The 17,330-nt window shown below is 40.4% G+C and overlaps 1 protein-coding gene across 1 annotated transcript; it reads left to right on the top strand.

The window, feature by feature from the left end:
- Nucleotides 1-939: 939 nt before the first annotated feature.
- LOC121438975 (melanoma-associated antigen B4-like) lies at nt 940-16,969 on the top strand. The gene is made up of 2 exons (XM_041639477.1): nt 940-977; nt 15,979-16,969. The coding sequence occupies exons 1-2, from the start codon at nt 940-942 to the stop codon at nt 16,967-16,969; spliced, it is 1,029 nt and encodes a 342-aa protein (XP_041495411.1).
- The last annotated feature ends 361 nt before the right edge of the window (nt 16,970-17,330 follow it).

Genomic DNA, 17,330 nt, shown 5'->3' with positions numbered 1-17,330 from the left:
CTCAAAAATTATGACTTTTTTCATACAACACGTGGCTGTCGCCATCTTGGCCGAGGGCCAGGTGGTTCAGGTGACTTTATCATCATCTTGGCTGAGAGCCAGGTCAGGTGACCAAGCTCTCCCAGTTCTACTACTGCATACCCTGCATTTTGACCCAGTTTTCACTAAACTCCTCATGTTAACTCTCTAACATGTATCTAACATGTGTTTTGCGCCATGGCATGCCTTTGATAGGGCCCATCAAAGGCATCCACGTTGCCCAATTCCTGTTCACTCTTTCTGTGTATAATAATTGTTCATTACATCTCATTTCAGATTATAAAGTCATAAGTCTCATATTTTAAACAGTATGTACTTTTAAGTCTCTTACAAAAATGCCTTATATTTGATATTAAGCTGTTCTCTACCATTGTCAGTTCTGCCATTAACCTTATATTACAAACAGTTTTTCTTCTTCTTTCTGTCTTTTTATGAGTGTAAATCTTACCTGTTAAGAACCAGAACAGTCAAGTTCAAACCCAACCTTCCAGGCAGATTCTATACTGCAGCTATACATAATAAATAGCCTCAACTGCTCAGAGGTCTGGGGAATGTGATATTTAAATATTTAATTATTAAAAAACTTTTCATAGCAAAAAACAGACAGGTTGGCTCCTTAGCAGCAACACTCTGCTTCCTCCAAAGAAGACAGATGACAAATGGGCACACAGAACAACACCCTTCTGCAGTTTGCTTTGACTGCTGAGAGCTGACCATTGGGAAAAAAACTGCCTTTAGTCTAAAGACCTCTAGACGTGGATGGAATCGCTGGAATCGACAGCCTAGCTGCTCAGGTCAAGGTAGGCCTGTCTTCCTACAGATTTCTTAGCCCACAGGGTCTTCTGGAGCCTGGCAGGCCTGGTGCTAACCAGCAAAGGTCAAATGCTACCTTCAGCGACCATGGAGGACCCAAAAGAGGAGGTCTGGGTGCCAACCAAGTAAGTTCTCTGTCATTTTCCATCGGTAACTCAAGTAAAATCTTATCCTTCTCAAAGATCTCTGACAGTTTGATAGCTGAGAGGTTTTGCAAGGTTACCTCACCAAATAAATTTCAAATCAAATTTATCTCTTATGCTGCCTTCCATAGTATTAAAAAACACTTTTCATTGTACAAAAATATGTCACAGTCATAAGTCATTATATATACTCTCTATATATATATATATATGTGTGTGTGTATATATACATATATACATATGTGTATACACACACATACACACAGCATATATATATATATATATATATATATATATATATATATATATATGTCTAAAACTTCTGTTTCACAAAACCAAGGAGTTCTTGTGAGTTCCCAGGAGCCGAATTAAGGAATCCATCTTAAACAGGTCAGATACCCCCTCAATTCCCTGGTCCAAATTTTTTTTCCTTAATTTATCTTTGTTCTTTGTTCTGCCAATACCTTAAACAGGATAAGGGACACCAGACATATCCATGCCACAGACACAGGTCAGAAGCAAAGAGACCAGCTATGCCAGGATGTGGCCAGCACACAGCCTTTCCATGTTTCCTCCTGCAAAAACAATGTCCACAATCAGCCAGAAGCAGTTTTGAGAATCAGCAGCCCCAATTCCTTCAAACTGTGGTGTCTAATCTCCTGCTTTTTATTGTAAGGAAGACATGGGAATGTTATTCTTTTGGTCTCTGGTCCCATTAAGGGACAAGCCACACCCACTCCCAGTGACCTCTGACCCCTGCCCTGCCATTTTGATTATTTCTGGCTGTCCCCTCTTGGCGTGCACACATGTCTCTCTGTCTCTCTCTCTCTCTGTTTCTCTCTCTCGCCTCTAAATAATAAATGTTCAGCTTTATGCCTATATTCTGTGTCTATGTGCCTTTCACCTGCCACCTGCTCACACCTTCCAGCCCTGCTGGGGATCTGCCAAAAGGGGTTAGTGACTTCTCTCCAAGCCAGCCGGGGGCACACCAGGATTTTTAAAAAATCATAAAAGATGGGGCATGAGTTAAGTGGTGGCATCCGAGGCTCAGGTTTTAAGTACTGCATGAAATAGCCAAAGAAAAGTGTAGGCAGTGGGAAGGATTCGTCTCTTAGGGAAGTACAGTAAGGAAACCAGACTCTCCTCTAAATTTCCTCCACAGCAGTCTGGTTCCATAGTAACCTGTCCCTGCTGTCACTCTTCAGAACCCACCCCTAATGGGATATGGTTTACCTCACTTCCTGTGAAGGGGGAGGAGTTGTGTCTTAGTGCCCCTGGCAAGGAAGCCGCCTCTGCTGCTCAGGCCCCTCTGCTGGTGAGTTCTGAGAGAGGTCTGCAGTCAAGGTAGGGACCCTGAATGTGTACCATGGAACACATAGTAACCATTAACAACCCCACGGACAGGACTTGGTAGAACTTGTAAATCAACAGGCTTGTCCTGTGAAGATGTAAGTCACAAACAATCCCACACCAGTTTGGAATTATGATTAATAGTATGGTTATTTGTTTAAAGGGGAAAAAACTTACAGATCACCGTCCCAGACAACAGCCCTCTGCGCAATCAGGAAGGGAGTCTAGTTGCCAGATGCAGAGCAGGAAGCAAGAGAGAGAGGAGAGGGAAGTCGCTGCTTTTTTAAAGGGAAAGAGACCACACCCCAATGGGCTGGTATCTCAGCGGCTATTGGCTGAAGGAGCGGAAAGAGCTCCCGCAGCAGCTCCCCCTTTTGTTTAAGTAAGAGGATTCTAAACCTACTATGACATTATATACAATAAATACAAATATCCTATTCTAACTAGCTCAAGTCTTATCTAATAAATAGTTTGACCAAGCCATGAGAGAAAGTAACTACATTTATATAGTCTTCAACCGCATTCAAGATCTCAGAAGGGAAATAATGTTACCTGAGTAATTAGGAAGTTCAGTAAAACAACTTCCAAAACATGCAACAAATCACAGAGACTACTAGCTACCTAGGCAATCACCCAAAGTCACGTTAACAGCGTTGAAGCAACCAACTTTGGCTAAGGCCTAACATAACTGACATACCATTTTCAAAGGCAAGAAACTTGTCAAAACTATCTTACCCTGTCTTGGCAGGATATGATGGTCCTGTTTTTTCCATTCACGGATACTCTGTATCTCTGTCAGTGGTTGAGGTATGGGCATTTCTTTGCCCAAAGGCCAGTTCAGCCAAGAAGAAAGGCTCCAGGTGGAGTGTCTTTGGTGCTCAACATTCTCTCGGGAATAGATTGGTGTTGCCAGGAGCAATTGTATCTCACTACCACGAAACTCTGAGTTAGATTAAAGGCCATTTTCTACAGCTCTTTGAAGAGGTTGAAGATTATCTATAGGTACTGATTTATAATCTCTATGTATCTAAAGGACCTGATTAGTCTAATTAGAATACTATTAATCTATATAATTCTCAATACCTATCTAACTTAAAGACTAAGACAATGAACAACTGTGAAACAAATGAGGATAATGACCTCCAAATATAAACAATGTACAAATATACATTGCAGTATGGTAAATATATATTAATACACAAACATTATATAAGTATCTTAATCGGAGGTAGAAATGTACAATGCAATATGGTAAATATACAATATCAATACAATGTATATATCAATACATAAAAAACATTTTAAACAGAGGTAGAAGCATACATGCATACAATAGTCAATATAATTTAACTTTGTATCAATATATAAGAATCATAAAACCTGAGGGGACTTAAAAAGGAGAGAGAGATAATTTAAGACAGCTTTTTGCTGTTTGTGGGTTGCGTGCCGCAAAGAAATTTTCCTGACTCAGCAGCAGGAAAAAAACTGGCTGTTTTAAAATGCTGGTTTTCTGGGCTGTGCCGCCATCGCGATCTCTGTCTGGCTCCTGCAGGAGACAGAGCTTTTGAATGGAGCTTTTGGAGTAAAGCGCTACAGCTTGCTTGATGGCATTGTGGACCGCTGTGTGCTTGGAACTGTGAGTGGCTCAGGGGCACCAAATGGCTCTGAGACTGGAGTGGCTCAGCTCTGCCATGCTGAACTGTGCTGGTCTCAGGCAGGAACTACCGTAATTACCATAAAAACAGCGCAGTTAAGGTTCAGACTGGGCAGGACACAGGCGGTATCGTATTACCTGTACATGGTGCAACTTAAGTTTTTAAGAAGTGCTTAACATTTTAGGAAATGCTCCTAGAGAGTAAAGAAATTGTAGATTCACAGTATGACAGATTCAGACCATTAAATGGATCACAATGTTGGATGAGTGTACATAGGCTTGAGAGAGAGAAAAAATATATATAGAGAGAATAAAGTTAATGCCCTTAAAAAAGGGGGGTAAAGTCTTTAAAGAGACAGAGTACAGATAGTTATAGATTAAAATAAATAAAATAAATAAGCCACATAAAAATGGAAAATTCACAGAGAGTCTGGATTATGTACATTGTGTTTTCTCTAAAATTTTTGACTATGAAGGAGCTAAGTACAGAGAGACATTTCATTATATGGGCTGCCAAGCTAAACCAGAATGGATATCATAAGGCTATGACTTCAAAATTTGGGTCTAAAAATATGATGCTTTGGAGAGGGTCTTCTTTTGTTTTCACAGAGGATGAGACCCTGTGTATTGCGTCTATCCCAATATGGTATGATAGACCACGCCCTCCTGAAAGGTTGCTATGAACACCCTCAAAAAATCGCTTCGCTCAACTGCCAACTGAGATGAACATAGCAAACAGGTTATCCCACAAAAGACCTAATTAACGATGCCCCCGTTAAGCAGGAAGCAGTTTGGAGAGAAATAACTGTGCCCATATTCCCAAATATTGTTGATAAATGTTCTTTTACATTTAAAGGGGGATATGATATAGATATGAATAATTTGCTTTGGTATGGATTTTAAGGTCAATTTTGTTATATGTATATGTATGTCTGATCTTGATTAAGGTATTGTGATTGTGTAGTTCATTTAAAATGTAATTTATAATTAGTAAATATAGGTTGTTAATGGATATTCAACAATAATAGTCAAGTTTATAGTCATGTTAGTTAGATTTTCTAACTATATATAGATATATTTCAGTTAGATAGACATTCCTCATATCTCTCAAAGACTGTAGAATATGGCATTTAAAATATTTTAATAACTTAGGTTTTTCATGGCAATGAGACACGTCTGCTCCTGGCAGCCACAGCTACTTCAAGAGAAAGATGGGCATTGAAGAGGCTCCTTATGGAGTTTGATAGCCATTTGGGCAAAAAACTGTTCTTGCCTGGACTGTTGCATAAACTGGACAGAAAGAACTCGCAGACAGAGGACTGCTGAACTTGCCTAAAGGTGAGATGATCTTTCGGGGTTCCTGACTCATGAAAGAGTCTGTGAGACATTCTGCAGGACACAGATAGTGACTGAACTGTCTGAAATTTATTGCTTCATAGAAATGTCTGCTGGATACTATGGCCTGTAGGCTGAATATGGATGCCCCAATGGTACAGAGGAACTTTGGGTAACTGTCCAGGCAGCGAGATGTCTCTGTCATTTTTAGAGTTTTGGATTTCTTATTTGTTTAGGTAATATTATATCCTTCTGGAGTCTTTGACAGAGTTGAAGAATGGATAGTTATAGTTTCCCTTAGTTATGATAAAGATAAAGTAGATATAAATATTGTAGCTGTAATTCTTGCTTGATAACTATTTTGTTATATGTAATTTTACTATGTTAAATTGAACGCCTTTCTTTTTTGTTTAAACAGAAAAGGAGGAAATGATGGAGGTGGGTCTTGTATCTATCTGTTGCTTTCATTGGTTAATTAATAAAGAAACTGCTTGGCCTTTGATAGGACAGAAAATTAGGTTGGTGGAAAAAAAAAACAGAACAGAATGCTGGGAGAAAGAAGCTGAGTCAGGCAGTCACCATGATTCTCCCACTCCAGACAGACGCAGGTTAAGATCGTTCCTGGGAAGCCAGCTCGTGGTGTTACACAGAATATTAGAAATGGGTTAGATCAATAAGTAAGAGCTAGCCAGTAAAGGGCTAGAGCTAATGGGCCAAGCAGTGATTAAAAGAATACAGTTTCCATGTAATTATTTCTGGGCATAAGCTAGCTGGCGGCCAGGAGCTGGGTGGCAGGAACGTGGCCCACAGCTCCTTCAACAGTCCTGGGAAAGTATGTGCTACAATTTAGTTTGCTATCTCAGAGAGAAGAGGGTACTATTTTCTTTCAATGGAGCCCTGATTCTGAAGATGTCAGCATCATAGTCTACACTTAATTAAAACATTGGTTCCTCAGTGAAAATAATCAGAATTACAACCAAATGTGTATCCATACCAAGCAGACAAGGCACGACACTCTAGAAAGTCCCAGGCAATGTATGCAAGCAAACCTGGGGAGACCTAACTTCATCCCTAGGAAATTAATTCATCAGCAGAGAGACTTAATATCGAGGTATGGAAACCTTTTACATAGGACCTAAATTAATATCCTTGAATCCATGTAAATCTGGATATAAGTATGTCTGTAATCCCAGTACTCCTATAAGTAGATGGCAGGTAGAAATAGAAAAATCCATAGAAGCCAGTGGGTGAAGTTACTCGTGGTGCAAATTCATTAACACACACACACACACTCTCTCTCTCTCTCTCTCTCTCTCTCTCTCTCTCTCTCTCTCTCACACACACACACACACACACACACACACACAAATACACTGTCTTAGTTAGGATTATTATTGTTGTTATGAAACACAGTAACTTCTGAAATTTTTATAAAGGAAAGTATTTAACTGGGGCTTGCTTACAGGTTCAGAAATTTAGTCCAATGCTGTCATGGTAGAGAACATTTTGGCATTTAGGCAGATATGATGTTGAAAAAGTAATTGAAAGTTCTACATCCAGATTGGCAGGCAACATGAAGAGAGAGACACCAGACTGTATTAAGAGGCCGCTAGTTAGTTCCTTGCTGCTCCGCCCCAAAATAATCAGACAGAAACCATATTATTTGCAATACTCTTTGGCTAATAGCTTAAGCATCTATCTGGCTAACACTTATACCCTAAACTAACCCATCTCCATTAACTTGTGTATTGCCACATGGCTGTGGCTTAAAAGCGTAGTTTCGGCATATCTGTCTCTGGTAGTGGCTCCATGGCTTCTCCCCAACTCCTCCTTTTTGTTTCTCCCAGCATTCAGTTTAGTTTTCCCCACCTAGCTCTGTTCTGCCCTTCTCTGCTATAGGCTCAAAACAGTTTCTTTATTCACCAATGGTATTCACAGCATACAGAGGGGAATCCCACATCACCAGGCCAGGCTTCAGCATTTAAAATTCCAAAGACAAGCCCCAGTGACACATTTTCTCCAACAAAGCCACACCTCTTTTATAGTGCCACTCTCTAATGACCAAGCATTCAAATACACGAGCCTATAGGGATCATTCCTATTCAAAACATTGCACACACTGTGGTTCAGAGATATAAAAACACATACACAAGCATGCACAGAGGGAGAGGGAAAGGGAGAGGTGATAGTAGGGATAGAAAAGTACCCTTCCCTGCCTATGAGGCTCTTCTATTATCTTTATATGAGATTTAAGGGAGGAAAGAATTTTTGACTGGAAGATACAGCCATCAAAAAGTCCTAGCATATGCTAGTTACTATACCAGTTACATTATTTCATTGCATGCTTTCCACAAGTTGTAGATAATAACTTGCTAAATTATGACATGATTGCATGTCATAGATTTGCAATCTCAAATTCAGAGAGTTTAATAACTTACACAGTGTGCAGTTGGATAAGTGACTGCACTGACCTATCATCCATATTGTGAAATAATCGAATGCCTCAATTTTCTACTATTCTCGACCTGAAACTTACCAATTAGCCCTTTTCATTTTTGTAAATGCATTATAATAGATAAGACTCCCATAGTAAAAATACTGTATATACTATGTGGTGAGAGCAATAAAACCACCAAAATTACTGTTACATAATATTATTTGTTTGTTTTCAACACTGGACATTAAACTATAGTCCAGGCCACTCTGTTATTCACCATGTAACTGAGGCTGGTCTTTAAGTCTTGGCAATCCTTATACCTTATTTGAGGCATAACTATGCTGAGTGCAGAGATTATTGTTGTGAACCGAATCTTCTGGATAAATTAAGGACAGAAGAAAGAAAACAAAAAAGAACATACATACACACAAAAAGAAACCCATTGAAACATTAGGGGATAAAAGAATCTGACTAAGGCATCCTTTCCATTTTGTAATTAATTAGTATTTGAAATGCAACCTGTTAAACCAGGCTGGAGAAAACTGAAGATATAAGTAGAGTTTCACTTAGATCTTACTTGTTCCCCCTCTGTCAATTCTTCCCAGACCCTCCTTACTTCCAAATCCACCAAAATCCACACTCTTTCTCTGTTTCTCTAACTAGAAAACCAATAGGCATCAAAGAATTTAATAAGATAAAATAAAAACAAACAAACCAGTGTAGGCCAAAACCAATGGGAGGAAAAAAGCCAAAGAAATAACATAAGAAACACATACAAATATTGAGACTATGTGTGTGTGTGTGTGTGTGTGTGTACATTATATATATATATATATATATATATATATATATATATATATATATATAATATATTTAATTTGGTGCTTTGGTTTAGACAGGGTGTCACTCTATATAGTTTTTGCGATTATAATATAATTACACCATTTCTTGCTTTCCTCTTCTCCTTCCAACCCCTCCATATACTCCTCCTTGTTCTTTTTCTGATTCATAGCCTCCTATTTCATTAATTGTTATTACATACATACATACACACACATAGATACATATATGTTACTTGTATGTATGTTTTGACTACTGAACACTTGCTATTGGATAGCAATTGGTGTGTTCTTCCCTGAAGAAGACTTGTTTCCTACTTTCAGTATTTTTCAATTGCCTGTAATGCTTTGTTTAGGTTGAGGCCCCATGAAGTTTTCCTTCTCTTCTTTGGCATATCTATTGGTATCATTCTCTTGTTCAGTTTATGTTTAGGCAGACATATTGATGAGATTTTATGTGTGTAGCCTCTGACATCGCTAGGAGAAATAGTCTCACAGCAAACGCCTTGTTCCTTTTGTTCTTATAATATTTCTCTCCCCCATCTTCCACAATTGTCCCTGAGCCTTAGGTTCAGAACTTACATTGTAGATGTATCCACTGGGACTGGGCTCCATGCCTCTGTATTTTGATCAGTTGTGGTTTTCTGTAATGTTCTCCTTCTGCGGCAAAGATAAGTTTCCTTGATGTGGAAACTTGTCTTATATGTGGGTACAAGGGTAACTGTTTAGAATACAGTTAGGGATCATACTAGTTTGGTAAAGTGACAGGTGGAGTAGGTTCTTATGCTGGCAGTTTTATGTCAACTTAACACAAAGCTACTTATCTGAAAGGACAGAACTTGAATTGAGAAAATGCCTCCATAAGATTTTGCTGGAAGGTTATGAGTTTTTTTGCTGGAAGGTTGAGAGTTCTCCCCTCTACTCATCTTTTTTTTTTTCTTGATTGCTTCTCATCTTTCATGTGACACTATGGGCAAGGGAGAGATACCATCACCATCTCCTCATCAGTGCTTGAGGCAGGTGGGAGAGCTGGCACTGAGGTTAGGAGGGCCAGAGACCTGCCCCTGTCCACCACCAGCTGCAATACTCAGGAGACCAAGCCCGAAACCTGCCTGGGCAGCACAATAGAGCCCACCCCATTGGGAAAGATGAGGATAAGCCAGCCCTGTTGTTGAAAGCATGGGAGAACTGTCCCCATTACTTTCCTGTCAATGTCTGTGGCAGGTGGGAGAGCTGCCTCTGAGGTCAGCAATGGCGATGGGTTTCTGATCCTACTGCACACACTGACTTTGTGGGAGCCTAGGCAGTTTGGATACTCAACTTACTAGACCTGGATGGAGGTGGGGGTTCCTTGGACTTCCCACAGGACAGGGAACCCTGATTGCTTTTCGGGCCGAGGGGGGGGGACTTAATTGGGGGAGGGGGAGGGAAATGGGAGGCGGTGGCGGGGAAGAGACAGAAATCTTTAATAAATAAATAAATTAAAAAAAAATTAAAAAAAAAGAAAGGCAGAAGAGCAGCCCTTCCCCACCACCAGCTGCAACACTCAGGAGAGCAGACTCTCCACCTTGCATGGGCAGCACAATAGAGTCAACCGCATTGGTAGAAGTGTGGGTGAGCCATCCCCAAAGTTATGAGCATGAGAGAGCTGTCCTACTACCCATCTGTCATATGGTGGCATGGGTGAGGGGCAGATGCCCTCCCACCCCATGTCCATTAACACCAGAGGCAGATGGGAGAGCTGACCCTGAAGTCATAAGAGGAGAACAGGCTTTGCCCCTCATGAGCTACATCACTTGGGAGACTGACCCGTATTCCATACCTGGGCAACACAAGTAGAGCTGGCCCTGAAAGAGTAGGTATGCAAGATCTCACCCGAGGGCATGAAAGCGGCCCTGCCACTTGCTCGCCACTGCAAGTAGTGAACTTGCCAGGGCAGTGCAGGAGAGCTCGCCTGGGTTGAGAGGACAAGGAAGGGCTAGGGGACTGACCAATCCTGTAACTATCCAGGCCCAGAACAAGGCTTATATGTTGCCCCATCCCATCTATGCTCTGCTGGACCATGTGAGGGGACTGGTCCTGCAGACTCAAAGCTGCAGGATCTCCACAACAGCAGGATAACCAAAAGGGGTTCCAATGAGGGCCCAAAATCAATAGTGTAGCAGAATCCAGAGGCCTTGAATCAGACCAATGACTCTGCAATGAACACTTGCAAGTACAAATTTATGGATTTAAAAAAAAATCTGTCTGGAAGGCGTTTTCTTATTTAGTGACTGGTGGGGAACAGCACGTCCTGTTTTAGGTGATGTCGTCCCTGGGCTGGTGGTTCTGGCTTCTATAAGAAAGCAGGCTGTGTAAGTCATCAGAAGCAAGCCAGTAAACTGCACCCCTCCATGGCTTCTGCATCAGCTCCTGTCCTGGGTTCCTGCCCCCAGGTTCCTGCTCTGTTTGAATTCCTGTCCTGGCGTCCTTTGATAATGCCTGTTATATGAACTGTGAGTATAATAAACCCTTTCCTCTCCAAGTTGATTTTGGTCATGGTGACCCAAACTAATACAGTTTTCTTTTAAGAGCCGTGACTTTAAAGCTTGCAGAAGAGAGTTCCTTATCTACAGTGGCCACCATGACTGCCATGATTACATGGAATCGATATTATTTCTTTGTCAGTTGGGGGGGCTGAGGAAGAAGATACTTTACTGTGATTGCCAGATGTTCACTTTCTAAGTAACGAGGGCCTAATTTGATCAAGAGAATAACATTCTGATTTTTTCATTTTACTGAAATAGCTAGACTTTTCTCTTTAAAGTATAGTCAACTTATATAGAATTGTTTATTGAATTAGTAATTAAAATAGAATTAATTACTGAAGTATTTTTGATTTTTTTGGAGTATGGGTCATGTTTTGACTATTTTCTATTTACGATGTAATGTTATTATTTGCCTCCACAAACTGAGACTCTTTGGATATCTTTTTGTAGCCAAAAAAGAAAAACATTCTGTGAATAATTGTATTACTTCATGAGGGTGGGTCGGGATCACTCAGCAGGTGGGAGCACCTACTTCCAAGCCTGATAATCAGTTTGATCCCAAACATCTGTATGGGGTGTGTGTCATAAGTCTTATTGGTCATGCTCTGACCTCCAGAGGCCTACTACTGTACATGCAATAAGTAAATACATATTTACTAAATTTTTTATTTGTATTTAAGAAATACATTTTTAAATATTTAGTAAAAAACTAACTTAAAATTGGTAAAAAAAATTTAAAGAGTACTTCTGAGACGAACTCACTGGCCTCCCAAGCCTAGTAACCTGAATTCAAGCAGCAGAATCAATGAAAAGATGAAAATGGAGAGCTGACTGAAACGTTGTTCTGATTTCTATATTTGTGCGTGGCACATAGATGCACACACACACACACACATCATGCATCCACACATACTACATACATACACCATCAAAAATGAAAAAATAGGACTTGTAATTTGTAAATTTATTGTGTGTAGAATCATATTTTCGATAAATATATAGATAATAAAGGATTTCTATGGGTCAGCCACTTAAGGTATACATTTTTTACTTTTTTATGTGATTTTTTTGTGGTAAAAGCACACTAAAAATCTATTCTGTTAAGTGATATCCTGTACAAACTGCAAAATTATTAATAATAAAATGATCTTGATTCTTTAGAATCACCAGGCTTGCTCCTAACTGGAGTAAACTGAGAAGAGCTGTCAGTACTCACTAAAGAATGAGTGCTGAAGAGAATAGCTCGTCAACACACACACAAGTGCACACACACACACCAAAAAAATTCACAATAAAACAAAAAGAAAAGCATGTTTCTTGTAAGGATCCCAAATTGATACTAAGAGAACAGTTGGACTGAGAACAGTGAGGGTGTGTTTATAACAGATAAGGACGGGTTCCGATCAGTGGAAGGAAGGATCTCGATACCCAAGAAGTCATTTTGTTAAGCCAGCAAACAAAGAGGTTGGTTTGCTCTCAGGTTCTGTCTGAAAAGGAACAGCAAGAAGCACAATAGACTGTAATAGGTGGAAATCCAGTTGTATTAGTGAAGGTCCTAATTCAAAAGGAGAGAGACCTGTGTGGGGATAGGAGGAATTGTCCCCCAAACAGGAAGGCTCACAGAGTCCTGGCCCTCCTGTCAGGCCTGAAATGACAAGCTCTGAGGAACAAGTGAGGTTAGCTCATATTACCTCCCCTGGGACTATGATGCCTGTGGGAGTTTTATCAAAACCAGGAAGAGTCATTTTGCTTTATGAGTCCATTCTTGAAAAGATAGGAACATTAGAAGATCCAATGCAATTTCCAGCCATCTGAGGGCTAAGAGAAAACTGTCACAATGTATTGTAAATGTAGACTTCCTCTCCAAGGACTAATGAAGAAGTGGTTATGTTTGTGGCTGTTACACATGTATTCTTAGAAGAAGGGATGCTAGGATACATAGAAACAATCCCTAGCTATGGGGGATCAGAGGAACCATTAAGACTGTGAAACCCTTGTTTTGCCCTGGAGAGTCTACGAGACCAGAATCCTACATCTGAAAGTTGATAGTTAAGCTTCAAAGTGTCTGGTGAGTATGTGTGGGGCAGAGGGCATGCATGCAACACCAGGGATGTGGTATACAAAATGAGAGGATGTGAGAGAGTGATAGGCAAATGGCAGGGTGGGCAGGGCCATACTGTCAGTCTTGAGAGGCTCCAACTGTGCAGTGGACTGAGGGAGGAGTTGCAATTGGGTAGGATAGGAAGATTTATACGAGTACAGTGAGGAGTTTGAGATTTTTCACTGTATTGGGCCCACAGCATTGGGATTCCATTAGCAGCGTGGCCCTGCTGTCAATCGTATGAGCCTGTGCACACCCCTGATGTCATTTATTCTTTCTTCCTGTGGAAAGAGGGGCAGGAGTTAGTACGCTCAAATAGATTAGCAGGCAGATTCCTCTAAAAGAGATTGGCTGTCAAGGTAAGGACCCGGGGTAAGAACATTCTAAGACCTGTAGAAAAGAACACTGATTAAAAAGATGGCAGAGCCTTAGACCACGAGTCAAAGTTTGGACTCAGAATTCAGCAGAGAACTTCTCACTAAATGGGCATCAATAGTGAGCCCTCGCAGAACCCTGGGCTCGAGTATTTCTTCAGGCTAAGAACATAAGGACAATTGAGGACCCAATTCATTCCTAGGGAAGCGGAGTTAAAGGGTCATAAAGACAGAGAAATAAAAATTAAAAAATGTGCCAGAAAAGTCAGAAAAAGGTCTCACTTGGCCAGCCCTTAGCCATGCCCTCCAATGACTCATGGCAGGGCCCCACAGAGAACCTGCCTCAGAATTGGAACTAAAGGCACATTATACTGCAAAATTTGGGCGCCATCTTTCAAAAAAAAAAAAAGGAACTTGCGCCATCTTTAAAAAGAAAGAAAAAAAGCTAAACAGTGGTGGCACCTGCCTTTAATCCAAGAACTCTGGGGAGGCAGAGGCAGGTGGATCTCTGTAAGGTTACAGTCAACCTGGTCTACAAAGCAAGTTCTAGGAGAAGCTCCAAAGCTACACTGAGAATCCCAGTCTTGAAAAATCAAAAAGGAAAAAAAAAGGTTTCAGCACATTGTCTTGCAAAATACTACTACTAATAATAATAATTTATAAAATATTATATTTATATAATTTATAGTTATAATAATAATTTATATCATTATACTTTAATATAATAATTGATAATATAATATGTAGTTTACAAAATATAATAATTTATTATCATTATAAATAGGGTAGAGGCTGAAAAATTACCACAGTGATTGCTTAGCATTCCTGAAGACCTAGGTAAAGTGGCAAAGACTACAAAAGCAAACATCATTAAATAAATAAAATGAAAGAGTTAAAGCCTCCTGTCAATACTCTCCTGTACTATTAGGGAAAAGTAAGAAGATAATGAGAAATTGACCAGGATGAGCAGTAAAGAAAGCAAGGAAATACAGCAGTGGTTGAGGGAAGCAGGGAAGAGTATGATACGAGGTGTGCATGTCAGGAACTTTACAGCAGTTTCCATAACTTCACCAAATGAGTGCAGACAAAAAAACAGGGTCAGCTTCAAATGTCTGAGCAGGATACCAACATGCTGGCTGAATGAAAACTGAAAACTAACACATAGCACAGGTATATTTAAAATGTCCTGAATTTGGAGCTGGTAGTGTGACAGCCCTTTGTGCTCCTTTGAGCCTGTTCTCTGAGAAGGGGCAGCCTTGGTCTCCTGTAGGCCCACTTTAGCCTTGGTCTCCAGTACCTAACATCAGTGAAGTTATATGGAGGTGAGGGAATCACTTCCAAAATAATTGGGCCACTGCAAGTCAGGCTCTATAGTGTGACTTGGACATGTACACCTGTCATAACTAGCCACTGGCTCTGTTCCCAGGGCACTGTCAGCACAAGAGGGCAAAGGTTAGCCTTGTGAGATTCAGCATCTCCATCACATCTTGTGTATATGTTTTCTCCCAGTACGCATCATGATTATTGGTATTTCTCTTTATTGAAAATTCAGTTTATTTTATATATAGCTCTAATTTCCCCAGAACTCACATTGTAGACAAGATGACTTTTGACTTCTGGAAGTCCTACTGCCTGTACCTCCTGAGTGCTGTGATTATTTTTGTTTTGAATTTTTATTTAATTTATGTGCACTATATTTATATCTTTTTCCTTCTCTTCTCTCCATCCCTACCCATTCCTCTCCATGTCATCTCAAATCCACAGACCATTTTATAATTATTATTGTTACATATGTGACAATCTATAAATATATACAGACATTATATATATTGTTTTATGTAACAATAATATCAATAGTGTAAGTAATAATAACAAAAAACACATGCATTCTTTACATAAAGATGTAAATAAAGCCTTATATGTCCATTTAGTGTTGCTTACATATGGTTTTACTACTGAACGATTATGCCTACAGGAGACTGAATCTCCCTTTTGTAACAGCCACTGTCTGTAATACTTCATTTAGGGGTATGGCCTCGTGAGACTTCACCATTCATGTTATGTGAATTGGTGTTGTCATTCAAGTTCAAGTCTCCTTTGGGCTTCCTTACTCATGGGTTCTGTGAAACATTACAGAAGCCTAGTACTAGATGTGAGTAGAATTGAGAGTGTTCAAACACCAGAGAAAGGCAGCCATCCTTTACCTCACAGTATATATAAGGTGAACAGAGGTGAGGAATACAGTGAGTGCTTAGAACACTGATGTCATTATACTGTGTGAGACAAGGAGGGGAAAGAATTGTTGAAAGCCTGAGTGTTCTCAACATGCTCAAAGTGCTCATAGTACGTTATTTTCCTGATTCAGGTATCTCAGTTCCCTGTTCTACTACCAAGACTCTGTCCTGCTGTCCCTGACGCCAGCCATCATGCCAAGGGGACAGAAGAGTAAGGCCCGTGCTCGAGAGAAACAGCGGGCACTCAAGGATGCTCAAGCAAAGGAGGCAGAGAAAGCAGAGTCACCTGCTGGCTCTGATCAAGCTTCAGGAGATGCTAAGCCAAGCACTTCTACTGCTGACTTCCCACAGCAATATGAAAGCTCAGCACCCAGCAGCACTGCCAGCCAGGGCGGGAGCCATGGAAGGTCTGATAAGGGTGACCAGGGCCAAGGGGATGGAAATGAGCATTCCTTCAGGGCTCTACTCTCCACTAGAAGCATGCAGATGGATCTTATGACAAGGAAGACCGGAATGCTGATGGAGTACATGCTCTACAAATACAAAGTGCAGCAGCCCCTGAAGAGGGGAGAGATGCTCAAAGTTATCAACAAAAGTTTCAAGAAACACTTCCCTGAGATCCTCAGGAAAGCCTCCCATCGGTTGTATGTGGTGTTTGGCCTTGAACTGAAAGAAATCCTACCACATGGTCAAGCATATGAGCTTGTGAGCAAGTTAGATTTCGAGGATGATGGAAGTAGGAGCAATGAGCTAGGTGTTCCTACCAGGGGCATTCTGATTGCTCTCCTCGGTGTGATCTACCTAAATAAGTACTGTGCTGCCGAGGAGGATGTCTGGTATTTCCTGAATGCCTTAGGAGTCTATGATGCGATCATACACGTCTTCTTTGGGGATATCAGGAAGCTCATCACTGAGCAGCTAGTGTGGGAAGAATACCTAGAATACCGTCAGGTTCCTAACAGTGATCCTCCATCCTATCAGTTCCTGTGTGGCCGGAGAGCCTATGCTGAAACCACCAAGATGAAAGTGATGGACTTTTTAGCCATGATCAGTGAAGCCTTGCTTGGGGTTTGCTTATATCGTTCTGATCAGGCTTTGATTGAAGAGGAAGAGGAAGCCTAAGCTGCAGCTGCAGCCAAGTCTGGCACTAAAGGCAAGGCCAATGGACGTACTTTAAGTTGTCCTACTCACAAGTGAGATATAAGATAGCCTGTGATCTATTGTTGAGAAGGTCTGTTTGTCTTTTTGCAAAATAAGCTGTTGATAATCTTTTGGGGGATTTTTAGCAAAGTTTTGACTTGGGGTTAGAATGTACACAGATAAATTTTGTAGCCTGTCTTTTCACTGTTGTTACCAAGTTGGGAGCTCAAATTTTTTGGATTGATTTAAAATACAGTTTACAATTTGAAATGTTCTAAGGATTTGATGATGTTCATAAGATACTATGGAATTAGATTAAGAAAATGGTGTGTAAAATATTAAA

The sequence above is a fragment of the Microtus oregoni genome, unplaced genomic scaffold (assembly GCF_018167655.1).
Source record: "Microtus oregoni isolate MIOR12 unplaced genomic scaffold, Mior012 000059F_ref0000304, whole genome shotgun sequence".
Lineage (NCBI taxonomy): Eukaryota > Metazoa > Chordata > Mammalia > Rodentia > Cricetidae > Microtus > Microtus oregoni.
The sequence above is the reverse complement of the archived record's forward strand: the minus strand, read 5'-3'. Positions and strand labels throughout refer to the sequence as shown.

Bases quoted from the DNA above. Each gene is read 5' to 3' on its own strand.
- LOC121438975 (XM_041639477.1), top strand. From the start codon at position 940: ATGGAGGACCCAAAAGAGGAGGTCTGGGTGCCAACCAA. The intron at 978-15,978 runs GTAAGTTCTCTG...TTCCTGATTCAG, and splicing joins GAGGTCTGGGTGCCAACCAA to GTATCTCAGTTCCCTGTTCT.